Source organism: Aedes aegypti, chromosome 1, assembly GCF_002204515.2.
Source record: "Aedes aegypti strain LVP_AGWG chromosome 1, AaegL5.0 Primary Assembly, whole genome shotgun sequence".
NCBI classification, from domain to species: Eukaryota; Metazoa; Arthropoda; class Insecta; order Diptera; family Culicidae; genus Aedes; species Aedes aegypti.
Window position 1 is genome coordinate 243,862,173 of NC_035107.1, and position 11,889 is coordinate 243,874,061.

At 36.6% G+C, this 11,889-nt stretch overlaps 1 protein-coding gene across 1 annotated transcript; it reads left to right on the forward strand.

The window, feature by feature from the left end:
- The first annotated feature begins 9,397 nt into the window (after positions 1-9,397).
- LOC5580100 (transcription initiation factor IIA subunit 2) lies at positions 9,398-10,151 on the forward strand. The gene is made up of 3 exons (XM_001654801.2): positions 9,398-9,594; positions 9,660-9,894; positions 9,962-10,151. Exons 1-3 carry the CDS (start codon positions 9,523-9,525, stop codon positions 10,000-10,002), a joined length of 348 nt encoding a protein of 115 aa, XP_001654851.1. The 5' UTR covers positions 9,398-9,522; the 3' UTR covers positions 10,003-10,151.
- Positions 10,152-11,889: the final 1,738 nt, after the last annotated feature.

Consider the following 11,889-nt stretch of genomic DNA (forward strand, 5'->3'; position numbering starts at 1 on the left):
GCTGTGACCAAATAATTAACTACCTCAGATGTCTTGGTATTTATCCAATATTTTTATCAGTGTATTGCCCGTTTTTCAACCCGATTGAAATAGTGCATGGGTCGTGTAAACGGCGTAAACAAGCTGTGTATCAGGGAGGAGGAAAACAAGATATTAAAGTAGTTATCGCTGAAGTTATGAGCAGTTTCAGGGACTATCTATTTAAGAAATGTGGTTATCTAAGAAGTGGAAAGTTTGACCCTTCTGTTGCTGAAAATATTGAAAACTTCGATAGTACTGATTTTGATATTAATGATGAAAAGTGTGAGGCTTAAGGTTGTGAAATGTGATAAATATTTGCCCTTTCCTTATTTGAAATAAATCCTGTAACGTACGAATAAATGCTTCCATGTTTTATTTAACAGAAAATCACTGTTATATCATTTTAAACATACAGCGCACTTAATTTACATCTGTAATACATTTCAGTCGTGGTCTAGGGTAAATTATGTATTTTGGACAGGCTAAGGATATGTCTGGAAACGGCGATGGATTAACTGCCTTTGATACTAATATTTTATTACGTTATGATACTTATATGCTTAATGTATCATTGTCTTTTGAGTTTCTGGAGAGAAAAAGCTTACAAACTGTAGCAATAGGTGCCAAAATAGCGTTTTTTAATTGCCTTTTTTAATTTCGGACATCAAATATACATTTTGGACACCCTCATGTGAATATAATTTGGACAGGGGCGTTATCTCACTATCTATTCAATGGTTTCTTAAAAGGACGATCATATCATAATGTTTGAAGAGTTTACATGTGACTTATGCATTTTTTCGCTTATTGGATGTGTATATTGATGATAATCAATAATTTCATTTAATGCAAGCAAATATCATCAGATCCACGAAATACGCCTGCAAGTATGCATGCATGCGACATTCCAGTGCGTTTCATCAGATGGCCAAATTATATCAACTGAACAAAAACCGTAATCTATTTTGGACACCACCTGATTTATGCCTTATATACTAATGTTAAGATTTTAGATGAACTTAGCTTCAATTTTAGACATATTTCATCATATTGCCGCCTTTAAACTTTCTATGAATGCCTATTCTGAGCGCTATTATTGCGTTTAAAGTATGTTCTTGAAACGTACATTCTCTTGCATTCGTAGGTTTCACAGGTGTTGTTTTGATACAATTTACAATTTAGGTATTTTTGAAGCTAATTTGTAATTGTTATGAAATTGGCCAACATTAATAAGTAGCATAGTGTATTAATAATGCAATACCTGATTTTCCGTACATAAATTCCTCATCATCTCATTGTAAATGAGCATAGAACAAGCAGCCTGTCCAAATTATATGCATGTCCAAATTTTATACGTTACCCTACATCTGCCATATCGGTTACCTTTGTGGCCTCAGTGAATTCACTGTTGGATACTGCCACTGATGTGTCCATTGCGTTCAAAAACGATTATCCCAATCTTTCACGCTGTTCCAATGCTTCGATCCGCATCTTCAAATGTGACATTTTCAATCGCAGTTCTTCTTCAATAACCTGTACAGCTAGAAATGCCTCTTTGGTAGCTGCAATTTCCTCACGAAATGTAGCATTCACATTATTAGCAATGATCAATCCTCGCTTAATGTGTTGAATCCTCGCACCCTCTTTTGCTTTAAAAAGATGTTGAAAATGTTCTGGAGGAGCAGAGTTTTTCATACCATCGCGCATATGAGCAGTTGATGATAATATTGCTGAGGCCCACATTGACCACATGAATTCATGAGCATCCCACCGATCACCATGAGAAACTCGTAGCTCTCGAGAAAGCTCAACCACTACCTGAGTTGTAGCCGCGCCAGATTTATCACGATTTGATGGATCAATCAAATGCTCTTTGACCGTTGAAAATATTTTCCTCGAGCTCACAGATAAGGAGTACACATGAAGCAAAATGTGGATTTCTTTACCTTTCCAATGCTGTAGCACGTTAGCGGTCAATTTATCCAACTGGGTATACTTTCTGTTCTGTTTCTCGCGAACAAATGCTAACAGGCGACATCCGTATGAACTTTCGTTTACTGTGGGCTCTTCAATCGGCTTTTCCTCTAGCTCCTCATCATGAAAGTTACTTAGATCCGCCGAGAGTTCCGCCTCCATATCCTCCAGCACTTCAATGTTTTCAAAAAGAATCTCCCCATCGCAATCGTCTGCTACAGTAGAAGCATTAACCTAAGAATGCTAATGTCGCTACTGTTCGTGTTATCAACATCTAGTTTGCCTCTCGAGCTGACAGCGTGAGTACCGGGCCTCAAAGTGTCAAACAAATTTGAAAAATCATAATAAATCATCTTCTTCAATATGGCATTGAACAAACATCGAAAAGTTCTTATTCAAGGTAATAATAAATCAATTCAGTTTTATGACAACAGCGCCACTAGCATTCTACTACTTATATTTCTATTTCTGCTACACTTGCCTCTGTGGAGCTGTCCATTTCTTCCGCACACTATTTCAGCGTAGTTGCTCCTAGAACGTTACCAAAACATATGTTTTATTAAAATTGCACCACAAACTTAATGAACTACTGACGTTTTCTGTTGTATTAAATCCAGAACGGCTCAATTTGTTGAAATGGATCATTAAAATAACCAAAACGGCCGCTACCCAAGTAACATTAGTCGCTGAACAATAGTTTATTCAACTGAAATTAGCTTAAAAGTGATTTGTTCAACTCTTATTCAGCAAAAATGTTTGTTGGGTATGGAATGCATAGATAGCGCCACCGTAGCCTTGTGTGTTTGACAGAACAGCAAAGCTGTCACAATGTTAAATCCCATATACAGTGGCGCCTTTGTTTTGATGCGGTGAGCACTTGCAAACACTACCTTCAATGATCCATTATCGATGCTGATTCGGATTTTGGATCTGACCCACGATGTGAAAAATAAACAAAACATATTTCGAGCTGCACAGAGAACTGTCAAATCGGATCAAGAAGCGTTGGGAAAAAAGGTGGGTGGTATGAGAGCGAAATCGAGATCGAAATATGGGAGCAACGAAATTCATGTCAACAAAGTCTAAGTAGGTAAAAAAATTGCAATATGGTATTCAAGCATCTGCTCCGTGAATTTAAAAATATTCTAATGGGGGAATCAAAAGTTATCGAGATTTGAAGGTTTTGAGCTATTTTGAGGGATATTCACATGCTTCAAAATATTACCAATTATCAATTTCTATACCAGCCAAGTAAACATCAGCTACGCATTAAGCATTCAAAACATGAGATATCCAAGCATCTTCTCGGTAATTTTGAAATCATTTCTTCCAGAAAATCAGAAGTTACAGTGATATGTATATTTGCCATTATTTCTAGAAAGTTAAAAAAAAAAAATAATTTATATTAAAAACATCTTATCATATAATATCAATGCACATAATCATAAATAAATATGTCCAAAGTATTTGAAAGATATAGTTATTCGCAGTTAGTTTGAGAATAATCTATCTAAAGGCAACACAACTAGAATACTTTGATGCTTTGGACTAAAGAGTCTAAAATATAAATAGACGAAATCTGATCTTATTCAAAATAAATCAGCTAGCAACTTTGCCAATTTTTTTACGCAGCACTGCCCATGTTGAATCACACGCTTAAAGTGGGTCATAGGTTTCATCTTTTGAATTTACACAGATTTGAGTAACGAATGAAATATTGGGTCCTAAAATGTTTAATGAATTCTTGTTTTTATTTAATAATACAAAAGAGCATGTTATTGCAACTACCTTAGCAAGTTTTCCAGCTCAAATAACGGCTAGAACATTTTTAAACTTCAATTTTAGAAATGGTTTCAAATATGAACCTTGACACTTGTGATCTTGTTTGACATTCGTTTTTTCGACAAAAATGCCACAGGGCATATAGTTTTAACACTGGGGTTGTTCCTATCTGACATTTCGGAAGGGACACGGAAAACAAAATATACCCAAAATTTGAGTTTAAACCTAAGGGTGTGACAAAATCTCAAAAATCATAAAAAAATGTTTTTTTTTTGTACTTAAACCAATGAAAATCATTTGAAAATTGAGTAAACATGTGTTTCTGCCCTAAACTTAAGCGTTTGGTACTAAAATTGAGACAGGGCTTTAGGACCCTATTGACTGAATATGTGGATAACCAATGTAATGAGTAGAGCATACTCTATACAAAGCATGAACATGGCAACCGACACTCGTGTATTCAGGAAATATGCTACTTCTGAAGAAGCAACATTGTCGTGGGCGGTAACATGTTTGAGTAAGCCGTTTTCAGCGTGTGTGAAAAAGTGTTTGACAAAGACAGAGCCTGCTTCTTAGCTTAGTATTCTTGTGAGCACTTCCACAGTTATTAATTGAGAGCTTTCTCTGCCAAAGTTGCCATTTTCGCATTCGTATATCGTGTGGCAGGTACGATTATACTCTATGCCCAAGGAAGTCAAGGAAATTTCCATTATGAAAAGATACTGGACCAACCGGGAATCGAACCCAGACACCTTCAGCATGGCTTTGCTTTGTAACCGCGCGCTCTAACCACTCGGCTAAGGAAGGTCCCCAAAGGTTGAAAATTTAATTATTCTCTTCAAACAGAAAAACAGTTTTCTCACCATTAACAGAAAACAGATAATCTATCTAATGACGTAAAAAGATTTAAAATCTGTGTGCGCCTTTCAATGATAACGGCATTTGAAAACAAAATTTTTTTCGTAGAAAATCTCTGGCAACTTTGCATCCATAAGAGATAAGCCATTTTACGAGACAGTTGGTTGACGTTTTCTGGCGGGCCGCTCATTATTATTGTTTTAAAAACTAGCATGATATGTGAATGGCGCTGGTGACGTTTTTGTTGGTGATTACATTTTCATCTCTTTCTGGCTGTTTTTCTACTCGGTTACATGTCTGATGTTACTAGTAAATAAAATAAATTCTTCCCTGCCAGCTGATTTTAATTTTACTGGGGAAGATTGAAAAGCTCGTTGTACGCCATTATTGAATGAGCTCCTCCCAAATGTGGCGCTAGAAGAAACGTAAATAAAAGGGCCCGCCAGCAAGTTTCAAAGCTGGTAAACAAACAAAAAACATATGATTTGAAACGTCTCATAAAATGGCTTATAGAATGGGCTTATTCATAAATTGCATAACGCCGAAGGGAGTGGGTGTGTGTCCTAGGCTGACCATAGCATAATACAAGAAAAACGGGACAAATGAAGTCCAAAAACGGGACATGCTTGTAAAAGTCCAATATAACTTTGTATTGTAAAAAAATGTATTTTCAAGTTTAAATTCAACTAATTTCAATTGTCATTTTAAACTCAATCTTTATGCATTTGACTATTCTATGTATTCCTGTGAGATCTCATAAAATCATCAAGTGTAGTTGTCTTAATCCCTCTAACTGCAGCTCCATTTTTTATCACAAAAATATATAAATCACGATAACTTTTTTGTTTCTCGATATTTTTGCACACATTTTCAACGAGGTCTAAATAAACTAATCTAGTTTTTAAATCTTTGTCGATATTAATCATTTATCATCTGGTTTAAAGATTGGGGGATCAACTTTTACCATTTAACATTTCTTTGATAGCCAGATTGTCTTAAGTCAATTATGTCATTGTCAGGTAATTCAGGTAAGTATTCAAAAAAATAAAGTGTTTTTTATGAACTTAAGAAGAATTTTGCAAACAAATGATGGAAAAATATTTAAAAAAAGTTATCTTTTCATTCTGCTGAAGGAAAAACTTCTTAGAATACGTTAACCTCTCTAACGTATTCTAAGAAGTTTTTCATTCTAATTCATATAATAAATTTAAAACTATTAATCTGTTTGAAAAATAAATCCAAAGTTTCTAAATTAATTAGAAATATATTTGCTGAACGCTTTTAAACAGCATTCCTTGAATTTTTCGTTTAAAACGTCGTTGTATTTTTAAACGATACATCCCAATAGATAATTGAGAGTTCTGTTTGATCTTTCGACCTTGACACTTGCTTTTGCCGGGGCGAGCGACGAGGGCAGGATCAAACATGTCGCGCGTTGGTCTAGTAAGTGAAAAAGTGGCGTGATCGGTGAGTTCGGTTGGAGTAACTGAAAAAGTGCCGCGATCGGTTAGTTCTGTTTGATCCTTCGACCTTGACGCTTGCTCCTGGGCAGTGCGTCAAGAAAGCCCGAACAGTTTTTTTTTTATTCTTTTTGGGTCGCGCGCTTATTTTTTTTCCTGAGTGCTTTTTTATAGCCGAGCAAACGAGTGAAGCCGAAAGTGGATTGTGGCTGCTCAGTCAAGGATAACGGATCAATTGGTGAGCTCGTTTCATGCTACTATTTCTAATCTATATATATGTATGACTGCACATTCAATCGTTACAATGGTGGGATGTAAATATGATTTTTCAACAAACTATGGATGGTTCGTCACTGTAAGTGTCGACACAAACTCTGATTCATGATTTATTTATGTTTAACATTTTTTTTTCCAGAGACCTTTATTTTTGTAATTAAAAAAAACTTTGAATGGTTCGACACTACAAGTGTAGACTTGCGAAAGGTTCACTTTATTCAACAAACTTTGGATGGTTCGCCACTGTAAGTGTCGGCATAAGAATAAGAGTGTTCTATGATGTCCCAACCAATCGAGTTTTTTGTTTCTTTTCAAATGAGTAAAATATAATAACACATGCTTTCGTCCTGACAGCTGTAGGAATGTTACATTTAGGTATTTGTTCAACAAACTTTGAATGGTTCGTCACCTCAAGTGTCGGCATAATTTTCCTCTACATAGAAATTGTTCATATCAAATGAAAATATTATATTTACGTATAAGCATGTATATATCTCACAAATCATTGTTTATCATGGTCTAATCGCTTATCAAAGTGAATCCTATGACCCAACGATCCTCCCCATTAACAAACATCCCTCCCAGTAACCTTTGTGGAGATGCAGAGGCAAACACGGTCTCCAAAAAGCAAAGGTTACACACTAACATTCCTTCCCCCAATCCCACCTGACTGTAAGGACGTGGCCGGCGCCGTTATTGACCCTGTATAAATAGAGGCACTGAATTATGCACACTGAAGAAGATTATGGCCAATCCCAGCCGAACTTCTAGTTGATTCTTTGTGCATTTTCACTGACTTCGGTCAATCACGGAATAGCAACCATTGATATGTGTAGTCAGTCTAAGCTAAGCTAAGCTAAGCTAAGCTAAGATACATCCCAATAGATAATTGAAGGCAGCTCTTTCGAAATTCACCGCATCAAAATAACGACGCCATCATATATGGGATTTGACATTGTGATAGCGTTGATGTTCTGTCAAACACACAAGACTTCGGTGTTATAGATAGCGCTATGTTTTCAAAACGGCTGATTGGTTTATTTTAGTGTGTGATCAATTGGGACAAATCCGGCTTTTAAGCATATTTTAAACTGAGAATTTTCTTCGATAAAAGTATTGAATTAGAGTAAATAATATTTAACTTCTAGAAAACAAAGCATTATTGGGGAATTTACATATTGTCAATGCCGCGCTTCTTTTGTAATTTTCTCGGACATCAGCAGACAAATTACGTGTTTGTCGATTCAACAACGACAGACTTGATAAAAGCTTTTAAAAAGCGTTTATACAGCCCTTCGAGCATCTCTTGTCAATGTGTACCGTTTTGATTCATATTACGGACACTTAAGGCCTCAGTGAAGTATAATCCAGCTTGGACCATACAAAATAAATCATTCTGTATGATTTTTTAGCGTTATCGAGCGTCGGAAGCCCTTAACTTTCGGATGGTGAGTAAAGAATACGCGTCCGCAACTTGAATAATTTTAAATAAATCAAAACGTGTGGCCTTTTCATGATTCTTATTCCGGACGCTTTGATTCGAATTACGGACAGCTCATAATAATCATTAATGGAACAGTCAAATCATCAATTGAAATCGTTCAACCACTTAAGAGACGTCTAAGGTAGTTGGGCATTATAAATTTGCAATGATATTCATGGAAAAAACCTAATAAAACGAGCCTCGAAAATGAGAACTTTTGGACGGCGAAAATTGAAACATTTCGTGTGAAATGTTTCCCATACAAACGAGAGTGTCCGGAATTTGAAGCTGTCCGTAATATGAATCAAAACGGTATATTGTCGGCAGCTTCATTCTCTTCGGCAGTTTTCCCATAAAAACAGCAGATAATTGATAAGATCTCTGGCGACATTGTTTGTTCAGTCTTGGAAATCGCGTCAGCGGGAAGCTGACTGATTCATAGGAATGTTTTAATTGGTGTGATTTAATAGAAAAACACTGTGTATTTTACGTTTGAAATTCGGTTGCCGATAATATTTGAATGGTTCTGAGGCCCTACATGTTGAGGTTATACATAGTTATTCGATCATCTTTTTTGAGCTCATATTTTTTTGAAATACGGGACAAATTGAGAATTTTCATAAAAACGACGGGACAGACCGTCAAGGTCTTAAAAACGGTACTGTCCCGTTAAATACGGTACGTATGGTCAGCCTAGTGTGTCCTCATGATGTTACGGTCCATACAAAATTAATAGAATATTCACACAAAACCGTTATGAGGGGGTGGATGGCCGTTTTTAGCGTTGTGAATAAACCCAATAGTAGTTTTTTCGGCAAAAGTGCTCGGAACATAGTTTTTGTGAGAAATTACCACATAGAGGTCCCCAAGCAAACTGCCACGAACACCAACGCACAATCAATCTTACACAAGTCGATTTCCTCAGAATGAAAACGTATCGATGTTTGTTTGATGTCATTGAGCTTTCGGTCAACGGCAGGCCAACAAGGAAGTGGTTGCTTTGCAGCAATTCTGTTTATATTTGGATTCTCACAGCAAACAAAAGCAATGTTGTGACAGTTCTCACAGCAAACAAAGAAAATTTTGGACTATAGACCAATCCAATTGCCTGCGTAGTAGTGCAATATTTGCAAAATTTTCTTTGTTTGCTGTGAGAACTGTCACAACATCGCTTTTCTTTGCTGTGAGCAAGCAAACATAAACAGAAATGCTGCCAAGCATTCACTTGTTGGACAGACGTTTACCGACAGCGCAAATGACATCAAACAAACTTCGATACGTTTTCATTCTGGGGAAATCGACCCGTGTAAGATTGATCGTGCGTTGGTATTCGTGGAAGTTTGCTTGTAGACCTCTATATTTAAAAAGTTATCGAGAAAAGACTGATTTTCCACGGCCACTCGAATAAAAATATTATAATTCTTTACCTCTGGGTAGAATTGAATTAGAGTGTACCCAAATAGGTGTGGAATTGTGAGTATATATAGTTGTGAACGCACTCTGATATCTTCATAATGAAATTCACATCAGCAGTGCAAACGTCAAAACCAGCAGAAAAACTGCGCTTTGTTTTGGTTTTATTCGCTTGATAAAATCAAATCCCGTACCGATAAGATCGTGGAAAAGTTATCAAATTGCTTGATTTCAACCATTATTCAGTAGTGAAACATGTCTTATCAGTTGTATAGAAACACCACGCTCGGAAATACGCTGCAGGAAACATTGGACGAACTTATTCAGGTGAGTAAATCGTGTATAATTGTGATGCCGTTCCATATGGAAACATGTATTTTTTCTTCTTACAGTATGGCCAAATTACTCCGGCATTGGCAGTCCGTGTGCTGGTACAGTTCGACAAGTCCATCAATTCGGCGTTATCGAACCGAGTTAAATCGAGAGTTACCTTCAAAGCCGCCAAACTGAACACATACCGGTTCTGTGACAATGTGTGGACCCTAATGTTGAACGATGTCGAGTTCCGGGAGGTGCACGAGTTTGCCAAAGTGGATAAAGTCAAGATTGTGGCATGCGATGGCAAGAGTAAGTCGTTGATTGTTCTGATAATAGAGATGACTACTATTTTAATGAAATTTATTTTACATTCCAGATGCAAACGTGAACGATGATATCGGTCGAACTGATCGATAAGGTCCTCGGATGGGTTTCTAACGGCATTTAGGAGTTCTTGAATGTGTTTTTCTCTTTTTCCTCTATGTATGTATAATGTCCACGACGATTTAGGGATTTTCTACTAGGGTATAGCAGTATGAATAAATAAAGAAGTATTTCAAGTATAAGAATCTCTTATTTTGCTGCAATTCAACAAGGCCTCTTTTATGCAAGTATCTAAAATGTCTCTTATTTTTTAGCCAAAATGGTCTCTAAACTCACTATTTTCCATCTATGCAGTGAATTCTGATTCGAAATAGATAACCAAAAATTTCCCCTGAAAATTCTTCCTGGAACACCTACAAGAATTTCCCAAGGAGTTGCACGTCTATTTTTTCAGCTCCAGCCATTTTCATATAAAATCTTTAGTGAATTCTTATACGGGCTATCTCAGGAATTGCTTTAAATTGCTTCCTGGAACTGTACCTGTAAATATATCATTATTTCTATGCTAATCATTTAAAATTGCAGAATCATATTCGGTGTGGTATTGACTGACATAAACTTCTAGTTCTAAAATTTGAACATGGTGTCAGTTAGGAAGTTTGTGAGGATGCTTCAAATATGTCCCAAAAACAAATTTCATCATGAAAATGGGTACCAATTTGTTTATTTTGTCGAAAGAATTGAATTTCTGTTGGATATTAGGAAGTTCCTTTGAATATTGCCTACATTCAGGCGTTTTCCGCGGTATTCCTAAAATTTATTATTTGCATAAATGTTGTTTCGTTAATAATTTAGCAAGCATATTTGGATTCAGGTATGCAGAGTTGTTTGCAAAGCTAACAATAACCGCATTGACATGCGATCAATTTCACCCAGAAATCTGGTCCCCCGATTTTTCATTTTACAGATGATTTTTATAATTAAAAACACATTCACGTGAAAACTTGCTCAGTTATTAACTTACCATTTTCGCATTCGTATATCGTTTGTGGCAAGTACGATGATACTCTATACCCAGGGAAGTCAAGGAAATTTACTTTACGAAAAGATCCTGGACCGACCAAGAATCGAACCCTGCCATGCGAACCTTCAGCATGGCTTTGCTTTGTAGCCGCAAACTCTATAACCACTCGGCTAAGGAAGGCACTTTTGATGTAGGACTACACGTCTTTCTTCTCTATACAGGAGTAAAATTTTAATTTCAAAACCAAGAGCGTTAACATGAAATATTTTAAACGTTTATAAATTTTTGGGCAACTATTCAGCAAGACCAAGGTGAGGGTCGTGGGTTCGAATCCCACCGGTCGAGGATCTTTTAGGGTTGGAAATTTTCTCGACTCCCAGGGCATAGAATATCATCGTACCAGCCACACGATATACAAATGCGAAAATGGTCAATTGGCAAAGAAAGCTCTCAGTTAATAACTGTGGAAGTGCTCATAAGAACACTAAGCTGAGAAGCAAGCTTTGTCCCAGTTGGGACGTAATGCCAGAAAGAATAGGAGAAACTTTTTGCTGGTTTAACGAAATTCCTTGATTAGCACCTCAATCGAAAGACAAGGCATCAAAGGTTCATGTCGTTTACTTACTGAATCCCACATAGGGTTGGGTTACATTGGACTATGTAATAAAACGAACATTTTTCGATTGAAACGACACGTGCTATTTTTGGTGGATAGATCGCCTCTAGTTTAGTCGATTTGCCAAATTTCAGTCTTTGATATTTTAACTTGAGGGTGGCTTCTTTCACGGAGTGACAACACTTGTTTACTAGTTACGATCCAAGTATAAACATTGATCAGCTGGTTTATTCAGTGCTCTTTTATAGTCGCAGAGCGACACTCACACGAGTGTTAAAGTTCATTGTGGTAACTCATTAACGGGGGGGTTTGGTCCATAAGACCGAAAAGCCTACAATTC

Coding starts and splice junctions, on each gene's coding strand:
- LOC5580100 (XM_001654801.2), top strand. CDS start 9,523: ATGTCTTATCAGTTGTATAGAAACACCACGCTCGGAAATACGCTGCAG. Junction 9,595..9,659: donor CATTGGACGAACTTATTCAG/GTGAGTAAATCG, acceptor TTCTTCTTACAG/TATGGCCAAATTACTCCGGC. Junction 9,895..9,961: donor TGTGGCATGCGATGGCAAGA/GTAAGTCGTTGA, acceptor TTTACATTCCAG/ATGCAAACGTGAACGATGAT.